Source organism: Nannizzia gypsea, genomic scaffold, assembly GCF_000150975.2.
Source record: "Nannizzia gypsea CBS 118893 supercont1.2 genomic scaffold, whole genome shotgun sequence".
NCBI lineage: Eukaryota > Fungi > Ascomycota > Eurotiomycetes > Onygenales > Arthrodermataceae > Nannizzia > Nannizzia gypsea.
The window spans coordinates 1,367,784-1,380,353 of NW_003345200.1; the positions used below are offsets into that span (position 1 = coordinate 1,367,784).

The following is a 12,570-nucleotide window of genomic DNA, read 5'->3' on the forward strand; positions in this document are numbered from 1 at the left end:
AGAAGACGAATAGGAAAGATAGAAAAGACAGAAGATAGAGAAGAGATGGAAGAGAAGCGAAGAGGCAGCCAGTCTACAGACGGAGTTGTTGATTGTTGATATATAGATAGATTAGATATAGTTCTGGACCATAGCAGAGTTTGGAGATCAGGCGCATTATTACGTTGACAGCATTAAACAGATCTACACCTGGCTATATAAAGACTCCATGCATTGATATGCTGGTTCCATCAAGCTCGTAGATGGCGGCTCCAAGCCCAGCAGAAGATAGCTCTGATACCTCGGGCTCGAGCGATTCTGGGGCAGTGTATACGGAAACAGCAGACTCGCTGTCCGAGTCACTTTCAAAGTCACTATCGGACTCGTCTTCCGGTACTTGTCTATCTAGTCCTCCTATATATTGCGGTTGTCTGTTGTCTGGTAGCTCTCCTGGCTCGAGATGTGCAGGGCTAATGGCGACGTTTCCACTAGAGGTGTCGAAGGGAGAGGGTCTGATATCTCCACGGGTTGGAAAGTTTCTAGGTGGCAGGTCCTGGGGTTGGGAAACCGGCTGAGAGGGCGGTTCATGGCGAGGGTACTCGAATATCGGCAGTGGTGTGTTTGTTCGACTTGGTATAGTAGGAAGTGGCTCTCGTGGGCCAGAACGAGCGCTAGTCTGGTGGTTGTAGTTATCGTAAGTTTGTTCTATAGAGACATGATTGTTGTGGCTGTTGTCCTGTGTGACAGGATCCTGTGGTGCTTCGAATAAGCCAGGACGGGTGGTCGCCTCTGCCATAGACTGACGCTGCTGTGTACCCTGATTACCCGACTCGATCGATTCATTAATCTCACGGCCAGGTAGGATAATGGGTTCAAATGCTGGAAGTTCAATGGCAGTCTGGGGAAACGATGGTATTGGTGGAGTTATTGAGGAGGAAGGAGGCTGGTAGAAAGCTTGTTGAACATGTACTTGTCCCTGCAGCAGTCTACTATCACCACCAAACCCTCCGCTGAAGTCCCGCATCACCCGAGGGCCCCCAATACCCTGGCCATGCAGTGGCTGTGCGTTCTCAAGGATAAGCCTTTGAATCATGTGCGCTGTTTCCGATGGGATTGAAATATCTGGATGGAACCTAGTCTGTGAGAACATTTGTCCCAGCTTTATCTTTGCGAGTGTACTACACTTTGATAGTAGCAACCGTAGAGCTTGTACATGCCCGTAGTGTGCTGCGTACAAGGGAGGGTTCCAGCCCCTGCCATCATACTGTTCAACAGATGCTCCCTTCCCAAGCAAAAGGGATACTATCCGCACGTCACCGGATCTCGACGCTATCGCTAACGGCGAGTGCTCTTCCCGGGTGCCATTCCATGAGGTCGGGCATAATGTAAGCGCACCTTGATCCAGTAGGAGCTCAGCGATAGGTGCATTACCCTTACGGCAAGCTATGCACAAAGGTCGTGTGCCGGATGCATCGGCAGCGTCAACCTCGACTCGCCTTTGGCAGAGAAATTGAACCAACTCCATCGAATTTCTAGCTACAGCAATATGAATTGGTCGCTGCTGTCCTTCTCCCTGAGCCTCAATGCTTGCTCCGCACCCAACAAGATGTTGGGCTATCTCAACATCTACCAGATCGCAGGCGTAGTGAAGTGGTGTGAAACCGCCTGAGCTCTTGATCTCAGTAGGTGCTCCTCTGCGCAGGAGGAATTCAACAACCGCAAATTGTCTAGACATGACGGCAAGATGTAAAGGGGTCATCCCAAGTTTATTCGTGGAGCTTATAGAGACTTTTTTCTCTAGTAGGAATTGGACAACTTCAACATGGCCATGAGCAGCTGCAGCATGTAGAGGATTCATCCCGCCTTCATCCGTAGTCAGCATCGAAGCCCTTTTCCCAATCAGATATTCCACTATGCGCACATCGCCCGCGATTGCAGCACAAATTAGTGGTGTTTTCTTATTGATTTCGACGGCTTCAATGTCCGCTTTATACTGAAAAAGAGAGCGACAGAGGGTATATTGGCGATTCTCGCAAGCATGGTGTAAGGCAGACTTCATGGTAGCATCCTTGGCTTCAATGTCCGCACCGGACTGTAAGAGAAATGCCACCATCTCGCTGTCGCCCCGGATTGCCGCTTTGTGTAAGGCGGTTATTTGTCCTTTAGCTCGGGCCGTTATTTTGCAGCCCGCACCAAGCAGCATCCGTGTTGCATCTATGTGACCGCCATCAGCAGCCACCCAGAACGGCGTTCGACCCAATCCATCCTTTACATCCACGCTCTCGATCACTGATAGGAGGACTTGGATAACGCCGGTGTGACCCCTAGAGGCTGCCAGATGGAGAGGCGTCGAGCCATCTATTTCCTGAGTGTCGAACTTTGCCCCCTGTTGGAGTAGATAATCCACCACTTCTTCATTACCACAATGGGCGGCCACCGCCAGAGCTGTTCTACCTGTGAGTGCGTGATGATCATTAATATCGGCTCCTTCGCCAATTTGCATTTCAACTTGGACCAGTGACCCAGTTTGAGCTGCTTTTATGATGGGCGGAATGGCCACGCTATCCGTTGAAGAAAGATCAATGCTAGTATTTGGGCGGCTTCGATCAAATCTCGGGGCTGCGCCCCGCTCTGGTATTGGAGAAAAGGAACTGAAGGGTTTTGTACCTAGACGTGGCGATGTCTTTTTGAGACTACTTCGACTTGAAGTATCCAACCTTCCAAGCACCTGGCGAATTTTCTCTCGCTTTGAGCCCGACTTGTGGAGAGGAATTGGGTTTGATTGCCATCTCCGCATTGCAGGAGTTGTGGGTTTCGCTGATGTCTGCGATACAGCCATTGAAGAACTTCGTCCCATGTCCCCCTTCCCCTGCGGTGGTACTGATTCTGCTGGTGGTTCAAGAAATGTACTTGGGGCAGAAAGAGTATTACTGCCATTAAATGATTGAGACCGGACGGTCCCACTCGCATAGCCTTCGTCGGTAGTGGTGGATCTTGGAGTTTGTGGTTGAGTACCTGTATTGTGGCTGGATTCTTCCGTACGGGCACGATTTGAAACTGAACGGTTATGTGCTAGCACTCTTCTGTACGCAGTTGCATTCACTATGATGTCGTCCACATCCAAAGCCGTCTCACTGATTGTAGACTGAGAAATACTCATTGCCGACGGGTTTCCTCGCTGTCTAACCGAACTCCGCAAGGTCGCGGTATCATCTTCAACTTTCTTCAGCAGCTGTCTGTTCTCTTCCCGCCGTAAGAGTTCAACTTGCTCTGTGACGGTACGACTAGGAGGATATCTATGTTAACACCCTAGTCTTCTCTTTGGACTGAATAGACAAATAGTAGTTTCAAACGTACCATTGGCAGACCTGTAAAAGGAAATTTAACGCTAGAACCTGGGACTGGAGCCGCTGCTGGTAGTCCTGCATCAGATGGTCATCCCAGACCGCACGTAGCTTCGCCGCAACTCGCAACTCAGGAACTTCCCTGCCATCTAGAACACTCGTGACTTTGGAGACCTGCGCAAGAAGGCATTCCATGCTTGTCTTGCATCCGTCTATGGCGATATCCAACCCATCCAAATAGTCTGGATGCTCAGCCCTAGCGGAGTCATAACTTGCCCACTCTTGGAGCTGTGTGATAGCAGACTTGATTGTGGCAGCTTGGACAATAAGCGAATGGATTGTCATGTCCGCATCGGCATATTTGCCCTGCAAGGCACGCAGGCCTTGAAGTGTGCTGCCAATAATCTGCACTGTTTGCATGGCACCGGTGACGATGCCAAAGGCTGATGCTGGATCCATTGGATCGATGCGTGGGCTTCCCGCCGGCTTGAGGCTCAGCTGCCTTGGATGTATCTTTTGGCTGAGATTGGTCTGGCTAGATGGGGGAGAAAAGAGGGCGACCGAATGACTGGAGCATCAACCGCTTGTCGCCTGGTCGCCTTTCTAGCATTTCGGCCTGAAGACAAATAAAGGCGACAAAAGGTATGACAGAACGTTGGAGTTCACCTAGGAATTTTAAGGCGATATGGCCCTACACAAACACAAGCATCTATCCTTGTAATACTCCCAGCCGGGCTTATTTAACTCGCCGTCCTGAGGCTGAGGCTGTGCTAAACGGGAACTCAGCCCCGTAGCGGGATCTTGACGAGAACACCTGCATCATCACCAGGATGCCACTAGTTATCCTGTCAAGGACGAATTCTTGCAAGCTAAGAATATATTCGACTTCTCCATATCGACCATCTCATCGTGTCTCTTTTTTCACAGACGTTGATGAAGTCAACGAAGGCGATGTTGAAGTAACAAAATTCCCTTTTAAGAAAATACCTAACTAAATAACTAGTTAACTAGTTAGCCACGTGACATCCCGCCGCCAAACAAACAGCTCTGTGAAGGTTCGATATGAGAACGAAACATCAATCAACAATACGACAGAAAGAAGACAAGAGTCGGCATTGATCGAGCTAGACCTGTCCTTGCGAGAATTCAATCATGACTTCGGATTCGAAAATGGGCAAAACTGCCCTTCTCAAGGCTATCTATCAAGCTCCCCGCACCTCACAGGAAACGACAGAACCGCCTGCGCGCGTCTTCACAAAGCAGCTCTCGGCCGCTATCCCCCCATCAGACGAACATAGCCCTGCAGGACGGACAGCTTACTTAGCAGAGTTGCGAGGTTCAATAGTATCTCTGCAAGCCGATGTTAACACCTTTCTTACGGAAAAAATGGAGGAAGACAAACTACGTGACATACAGCAAGGAGGCGCCACAACAGATGATAAAACAGAGGAAGATAACTATGGCGAAGAAGTTGTTAATGATGATGAATGATGAATGATGCATTAGCGTACTGTGGGCTTCATTATTACGTTATTACGGTGCAGACAGGCGGGATGGGGGGTATCCAATAGCAAAAACGCAATATATACAGAAACATGGCGGGGAAGGGGAATAGATTAGGATAAGGACGGTGCTGAGACGCCATATGCTGTCGGATGGACTGGAATCATCACGCTTCTATAATGCCATTTATGTCGCAGAGCCCAATCTATTGGCGCAGCCTAAGTGGACTACCGTATTACTTGTGGTTCGAGATGTTAGTGACTGGAGTCTGCGATGCGTTGGATAACACCCGAACTTACTTTGGAAATACGCTGATAACGCTCCCACCCAACCGCTTATGGCAATGACTGCATACTCGATCTTCGCTGACTGTGATGCACCGGTTTCTGCCCTTGTTGCTGCCAACGTCATTGCCCAAACGCAATGATGCCTCTGTTTCCATGCTTTGAATCTTATGCAGCGAAGATATAATTCGACCCTGGTTTAGGATGCTGTTGGCTGCACGGATACGGCTGCGGAAGTAGAACTCGAGATCCTGGATTGGTAATGAACCTGGAATGAGGCTGAGAGTGGAGCTGGCAGGTAATCTGGAACCGTGTCGTGCAAGGATCTCAATTGCAGGGCCATATCGTGGTTTATAGTCATGGGGCGGGGATAAGTAAAGGGAAAGAAGTGTATGGTAGATAGACGGGCGGGCCTCCCCGTCTTCAACTACGGGAGAACTACCATATGGTATTGCACGTTGCTTGGTCTCTGTGGCATCGTTCAAATGGACCCGGTTGCAGTACCTTTGCAAACAGCCAGTCAGTTTATACCCATATCAATCGGCCTAGCATCCACTTATGAATTACTTACTCCTCTGCTTTTGCTGGATTGTCCAGCTTGAACACATATATTTCAAGAGCTTGACGGTGCTGTCCCATCTTACTCAATGTAACGGCCCGTGGCTCGAAAAATTCCGGATCTACCAGTCCAATAGGGATTAGTCTCTCTATAGATACGGGCGTATTGGAAAGAATATATATTCACCATCTCTTGGGAGTCGATCCAGCATTTTCGCTGGAGAGTACTGCTCGCTCGTCTCTAACATCTTCAACAGCCTGCGCTTGCACTCCTCTCGCTCATCTTCAGTAGGGCAAACGTCCTTTGATTGTTTACTCTTCAGTATCCGCTCAAGGTACAGCGTTAATAATCGGAAATGTATATCCGGAGTCAGGTCATTAAGCTCATTAATGACATGTTCCGAATACCTAATTGCGAGCTTTGCATCGATTCCATTAAGGAACTCTAGAACCCGCTGACGAGGCAGGGTCTCCGCATTCTCAGTATCCGCAAGGAAAATCTCCATGCCGAGATCGGGATCACTTCGAAGAGGCCATTCAGCAAATTCGAGGATCAGATCGAGATTGTCAGGTGGTAGATTCTGTAGATAGGCAATTGTGCGTTTGGGCCCTCTAAGGTCAGGCGAAATCTCCTCTTCCTCCTCCTTTTGGCCAAATTTCTTTAGCTGTTCTAAGGCAGAGCGATGAAGGCGTTTGCCAAATAAGAAGTCAATCAAATCGCCGTAACGAGCGGTCTGTTCCAGCTTCTCCATCACCACTTCAGGATCACAGAAGTTATCAATGCGGAATAGTGAGCCGGCCAACGTAGGCGTTGCAAACATGAGAGCCCTGAATAAGGTGGTGTCTACCAATGTAGCTGTCTCCTTCAACTTCTGGCTCATGTCGACGTTTTCTAGATCGTCAGGGGAGATACCCAAAGTCTTCAGCATAGATTGGGTAATTTCGTCTGATTTATCAACATTAACTGAAGGCTCTTTGAGTGTGCCATCAGGACTAATGAATCTAGAGAGCCTTCGGCGAATATCAGCTAGGAATCCCTGCAGTTCGTAAACAGCTGCTTTCAGATCTTTCCCTTCTAGAAGCGAGTTAGTTACGTGGTACATAATAACAAAAGGCCAATACAGATTACATACCAAGTCTCTTATCAGGTTCTTTCATATCTGCTGGTTTACCACGCATGCTACCAGTCTCGCTGGCATCATCGGGCCTCCCTCTTAGAAATGAGGTCACAGATGGTGCGTAAGCTACACTCTTGACTTTCGGCTTCTCATCTGGCGTGGTGGGTTCAGCGCTGTGAATACTGGTACCATTTTCAAGCTGGGAAGGATTCTCCTCTGAGCTTTCTGAGCTTTCCTGTGAAGTGTCTTCTTCGATAGAAGATAGCTCTCCAGCGATAAGTTTAGGGAATAGCCGGATAACAATCTCTGGAGGGGCCGAAACTTCTGTAAAAAGGTCCAATGACTTGCGGTATTTCTGGTTTTCAAAGAGAGTCTGGGCCTTGAGTAGCTTTATCTCCCGCAACCTGCCCTCCTTGTTATTTAGAAGTGCGTCTTCAAGCATTCCAAGAAGGCTGATGGCTTCGTCGAGATGCCCTTGTTCTACTAGGCCGTCAATCTGGGAATCATAATCAAGGGCACTCATTCTCCAGATCACACGGCCGCTAGCCACCAGGAATCCTTTTCCTGCATGGGCAAGGCTGATATTCGGCTGGGGAATATGAACCATTGTAGCAGATGGGAGTGACACTGATTGAAGAAGTGACAAGGTCTCTGGATTACGCACTTCAAGTATACCTTTGGATGCATCCTGAAGTGCTAGTAGGTAAGGGTACGAATAGCCAACGGCTTCGGGGGCTACCGTCCAAGGAATCTGGCGGCGTTTGAGGCCGTTCCCGTCCGTGTCAATGAAATGTGAGTTGACATCCTTTGCTAGAAGCATCTGTCCTTCACACAATCTTGTAGCGAGCGGTTTGGGTGTTGCTCCGCCCATGCCTATGTAGCTCATACTAGCACCCACACCCCCGAGACGTCCTGTTTCCGACCCGCCAGCTCCTCCAATGCTTCCGGGCCCCACGATATCCGTGACTTCTCTGGTCACAACATCAACAAGAACATAGCTTGAGCTAAGTCCGGCTAGCAGCTTGGTACCGTTTGCCCAAGTAATAGTCTTTATCCCGCTAACAAGCGTTATCTCCGTGACATCATCTTCAAGCTCCATGTCCTGCCATGTCCATAACATGAGCTTCCTCTTTACCGCAACAGCAAGCCGAGACACAATCGACGGGACCCCGGTGTCCTGATCCTTCTCGATATTGGAGGTGACTGCAAACGTGGTAGCCCCTTTAGTCCGAGTCAGCTGCTCGTGCAGCTCGTAAGACTGCAGATCGTGCGTTGAAACATGGCCGTTCGACAGGGAAAGGAGGATATTCGCCTCCTTGATAATCGCCAACTGCTCGATCTTGTACCGAGAGAACTTCTCTAGCTCCCGCAAGAGGTCTGTTGGTTTGGTCGTTGTAGATGGCTGGACGGTACCACCGCCGTCACCACTACCTCCATCCTGCGCCTCTGTGTCATCACCAGCCCTTGTTTCCGCTTCCTCAACGTTCACCTCATTAACCCTGTATATTCGCAGCGATCCTGTGTTCAGCCCGACCAGCAGCCTGTCCCCGTACGTCAGGATGGACTCTATCTTCGACTTGTCGCGAGGTCGAAACTCCACGAGGGGCCTCGCCGTAAATGCTGTCAGCATGGCTGGAGGGATGGGGGTGGTTTGATGGTATCGCCGGCGCTCGTGGACCGCACTGCTATGTCCATGAGGCCTGTGGGCGAGCTGTCTCTTCGTCTCCGCTTGTCCGCCTCTTCGTTGCTGAAGCTCGTTCGCGAAGATGTCATGCTGCAGGATACGGCGAGCCAGAGATACTGGGAGCGCAGTCACGTGTAACCTTATGTAGCACTAGCCAATGAATGAGACGCTTTCTCCTTTAACATTGAGTATTGAAAGTTTCTTGTTTATGGTTGGTTAGTGATTGACTTTAAAATCATTCATTGGTTAACCTAATATTAAGCTTGAGCCAACAAAATTCACTCTCAAAGTTCGCCTTCATTGGATAACCTTCTGTCAACCATATGGATCCAACCTAGAGCTCGCTCTGTTGATTCAGTCGTTTCGATACATTCTTAGAGCTATCCTGTGTATCTTCGATTAGTGTGCACATTAATTATCTCATAAATGGGCGGCAGCCAAGCGGGTGTGTGCTTCATACATCGACGTCATGGGTATTCGACTTGCCTAGAGAAGGTCCAAAGGGGATAGTTATAATGCAAAGGAGTCCATTCTTTCTAGAATAAAAAAATGCTATATCAGATGGATAGTATGAAAGTAAAGAATGGATACAAAGGCCATTTAATAACCTCCAGTTATAATCTCCCACTCCTACCGATAAGAGGGGAGTATAATTCCATATGGTCAAAATCAAGGCCTCCATTCCTTCCACCATTCATGCATACTCCTTGAATTCCCTCCTAGACCAGGGACCGTTTCACATTCCATCTGACGCCGACATCGTGTATACCTCTATTCCATGCGGAATGCAACCGAGCGAGGGGAAATAAAATGAAGAAGATAGTAATCATCTACCTAGTGCCGAGTGTCGCCGTCAGCTTACTTAGCTACAGGAAGACTAGCTGGCTCCTGATGTTTTGCAGACGATCCTTTACCGCGCCAGGTCGAGACGGCTGGGATGCTTGCTTTGAATCTCTTCTCTTCGGTCCCGTAAGCGCGAGGGGTAAGCTTAATCAGCGTGTGAAGAGGCACCTCCATCCACGGGCTCTGCTCTTGAGACATGTTTAGGAAGTAAGAGTAAATGCAGCGAAGTACAGCCTGGTGAGTGACTATGAGGACGTTTTCGCTTCGTTCGAGTTCCATTATAATTGGTTCAAGACGGATGACTACGTCACGGTATGATTCTCCGCCCCGGTAGCGGTAGTTGTATTTGTCGTCGTCACGGGCTTTGAAGTCCTCAGGGTATCTTTCGGCGATTTCCTCATAGGTGAGGCCATCGCAGACTCCCGAGTCAAGTTCGTCAAGGGCTTTCCATTCTAGTTTGTCATAGCCTGTTTCTGCCTGGAGGAAACGGGCAGTTTGGATAGTGCGTTTTAATGTCGAGGTCCAGATGACTATTTTGGTGCCAGGGGGTACCCCAGATTCCTTCAGGAGAGAGGGCAAGGCTCGGGCGTACGCTTCGCCGCGGCTAGACAGGTTGGCGTCTCCGCCTATTTGGCCTGAGAGGTTAAACTCAGACTCACCATGCTAATCCCAGTATTAGTTGATTGTACACTAGCAGAATATGTAGATCGGCACTTACCCGGGATAGCCAGATAGATCTGGGTTTAATGTGAAGGTTGATGGTATAGTATACCAGTCTACTAGACAGGTAGTCCTTGATATTGTTGATCACCACGGATGTCCCAACGTTGATGAGCTGGATGTACGATACATCCTCGTCCTCGTCTATAGTTTCGTATACCTTCTCATAGTTGCTGATCCGCTTCATGAAATCCTGTGCGGCAATTTCTGGGTCCTGTCCAACATAGTCTGGAGAAGTTGTCTTGACCTCTCTGATATTGCTCATGATAAGTTCCCTGTCATCACACTTAGACTCAACAAACAGCGGCTCAATCCCAGCAGCCTGGCACACATCACGGATCCACTTGCGGCGTTCCTTTGTCGAGTTGGTTGCATCAAGGATGGCGACTTGGCCGCCGGTCGTTGAGAACCAGCGAAGCATGTCTGTGACTGCAGCTTCAGCCGCTGCCCGGCGTAACCGTTCCCCATCGGGATTGGATTTGTCGAAGAATGCCGCTGTGGGCCGAGGGGTGTCTTGTCGGCGGTACTGCCCAACGTTAAAGATCTTTGCGGGAATACCGATCCATGAGAGATAACGTAGTGCTGTTTACCCTTTGTCAGCTAGAGTAACTATTGTAGAAGGAGACGATAATCATACCTTTGCCAGCAATAAGACTCTTCCCCCGGGCCGGAAGGCCAACCATAACTACACATATCTTTGCATCATCGTTCTGCCAGCTGTTAGCTGGACGTTCTATAGTATGAGGCTTGTCATGCACAGCAGGGGACTCTATAGGGCACGGGTGGTAGGCAGAGGATGCATTAACTGGGCCCGCCATTATCATGCAGTGTTTTTTCACAATAGCAGGGACAGTTGGACGCCAATAGAATCAAAGGCAGAAGATGGAAACGGCTAGGGAGAGGTATAGAGTAAGAAGTCCGGGGTATAGAGCAGCAGCTTTGATATAGCCATTTAGAAGCAGTCTTCATTCACATAGAGCGTGGATCATCCGCTTAGTCGTCCAGAGTAAGGGAGCCCCTTCCTTGCATGAATTGCTTGTGTCCTTCCTATGTTCATGTTGTCTTCTTGTCTGCTTGTCTGCTTCTTCCTTCGGCTGTGGCATGCTGGCGAAAAGGGGCAACCCCTTATTATATACCCTATAAACTCCAGACTCCATGTTCCCGGAGGCTGCGTTTGACAAAAGTGGCTTGACTTCTCCGTCTCCATCTCTCTTCTTCTCCAGCTTCTCTCCACCGTCTTCTATTCCTCTTCTCATCATCGTCGTCGCCGCCGCCGCCGTCGCTTGTCGCCTCCGAATCTCCACGTCGGAAATTCTCGGCGAAAGCGATTCCTTGTCGGGAGAACCCGCAACGTCATGTGCGCGCTGCCAGGGTTGCCCGATTAGGAAATCCGCGGCGTGCTTTTTGTTTTCTCAGGGCGAAGACGACGAAGACGACGACGACGAAGATTGAGACAGCAAAGGCAAGCAGCAAGAAGATAAGACACAGCGTGGAAGAGGCGAGGATGTGTGTTTGACAGCGGCAATGGCAACCATACAAGCTGACGGGGACAGTGGGGGAGACGAAGTGGGCTTTGGCAAGAGTACCAAACCAGATCAACAGAGAGCAAGGACGGCGGCAGTGACAGCAGTAAGGGAAGAGACAGCAAGCAAACATTGTATACGTACCGGTTCCCCGAATATCTTATACACCGACTGGCGACGACCAGACTCCCCGGATGCCATCTTTGCGCTGAAAAACTGGCCGTATAACCTAAGTTAAGGGTTGACGCTGGTGTTGACCGTTGACTGTTGAGAAGGACCACTGGCGATGTCTGCAGCTATATCAACTAGTTAAACAGCTATGCTTGCTTGCCTGCTCAACCCGGCCCGGCCTGCTCCCTCTTATAAATAATATGCCATTACAAACTAGCCACGAAGGTTGACCGCAGGAAACGAACAAACGTCAATCTTGCGTTTCTTTTCTTTGCTTTTTGAGTTTTTTCCGCTCTCTGGGGGAAATCTAGAAGCCAGGAGCTGGTGCAACTGGGGATTGGATTGAGATGGCGGGCCTGGCTAACTAGTCACCCGAGGAACAAAAATTTCAACGCTTGCTCCACCAGCGAAAATTGGGAGCCCACCAGCGAACTTCCGCTTAACAGGATCCGACGCGGCTTCACCCCAGTCGGGATGGCGAGATTCAGAGACAGATGGCCTGACGAAGCTGCGGGTTTATCCGTTTGAGCGTTACAAATCAGCTTGACGCTAGCTGTGGTCCAGTTTGGATGCGAAACATCGCCTCCCAGGTTGAACCCGATAACCCTCGTCAGGGCGATGAGGGAGACGACTGCTGCAACTACTGCAAAGGACCTACAGAGTACACGCAGGGTTTATCGCTGTGGCTTGCTAATTATTTATACCAATCAGATATTAAACTATGGTCAGCGATAGAAGCTCCCCAGCTTGATAATACCATGATACCCATGTCCCATCCAAACGCAGGCAGGGCATTTTGAGCCTCACTTTGTAGCCTCGAGATGTGCATGTCCGCACGCAGTG

The 12,570-nt window shown here is 49.5% G+C and overlaps 5 protein-coding genes across 5 annotated transcripts; 1 reads left to right on the top strand and 4 right to left on the bottom strand.

Moving 5' to 3' along the window:
* Positions 1–193: 193 nt before the first annotated feature.
* MGYG_02527 (ankyrin repeat domain-containing protein 28) lies at positions 194–3,782 on the bottom strand (the record flags this gene model as incomplete). Its single annotated transcript, XM_003174948.1, has 2 exons — positions 194–3,263; positions 3,337–3,782. The coding sequence occupies 2 exons, from the start codon at positions 3,780–3,782 to the stop codon at positions 194–196; spliced, it is 3,516 nt and encodes a 1,171-aa protein (XP_003174996.1).
* A 185-nt stretch (positions 3,783–3,967) lies between these two features.
* Positions 3,968–4,814, top strand: MGYG_02528 (hypothetical protein; the record flags this gene model as incomplete). The annotated part of the gene is made up of 4 exons (XM_003174949.1): positions 3,968–4,090; positions 4,118–4,271; positions 4,335–4,435; positions 4,467–4,814. The coding sequence occupies 4 exons, from the start codon at positions 3,968–3,970 to the stop codon at positions 4,812–4,814; spliced, it is 726 nt and encodes a 241-aa protein (XP_003174997.1).
* Positions 4,815–5,121: 307 nt separating this feature from the next.
* On the bottom strand, positions 5,122–8,416 carry MGYG_02529 (AvaB protein; the record flags this gene model as incomplete). The annotated part of the gene is made up of 4 exons (XM_003174950.1): positions 5,122–5,614; positions 5,682–5,790; positions 5,856–6,743; positions 6,802–8,416. The coding sequence occupies 4 exons, from the start codon at positions 8,414–8,416 to the stop codon at positions 5,122–5,124; spliced, it is 3,105 nt and encodes a 1,034-aa protein (XP_003174998.1).
* Positions 8,417–9,328: 912 nt separating this feature from the next.
* On the bottom strand, positions 9,329–10,851 carry MGYG_02530 (fructose-2,6-bisphosphatase; the record flags this gene model as incomplete). The annotated part of the gene is made up of 3 exons (XM_003174951.1): positions 9,329–9,976; positions 10,032–10,615; positions 10,671–10,851. 3 exons carry the CDS (start codon positions 10,849–10,851, stop codon positions 9,329–9,331), a joined length of 1,413 nt encoding a protein of 470 aa, XP_003174999.1.
* Positions 10,852–10,998: 147 nt separating this feature from the next.
* Positions 10,999–11,689, bottom strand: MGYG_08987 (hypothetical protein; the record flags this gene model as incomplete). The annotated part of the gene is made up of 2 exons (XM_003174952.1): positions 10,999–11,397; positions 11,579–11,689. The coding sequence occupies 2 exons, from the start codon at positions 11,687–11,689 to the stop codon at positions 10,999–11,001; spliced, it is 510 nt and encodes a 169-aa protein (XP_003175000.1).
* Positions 11,690–12,570: the final 881 nt, after the last annotated feature.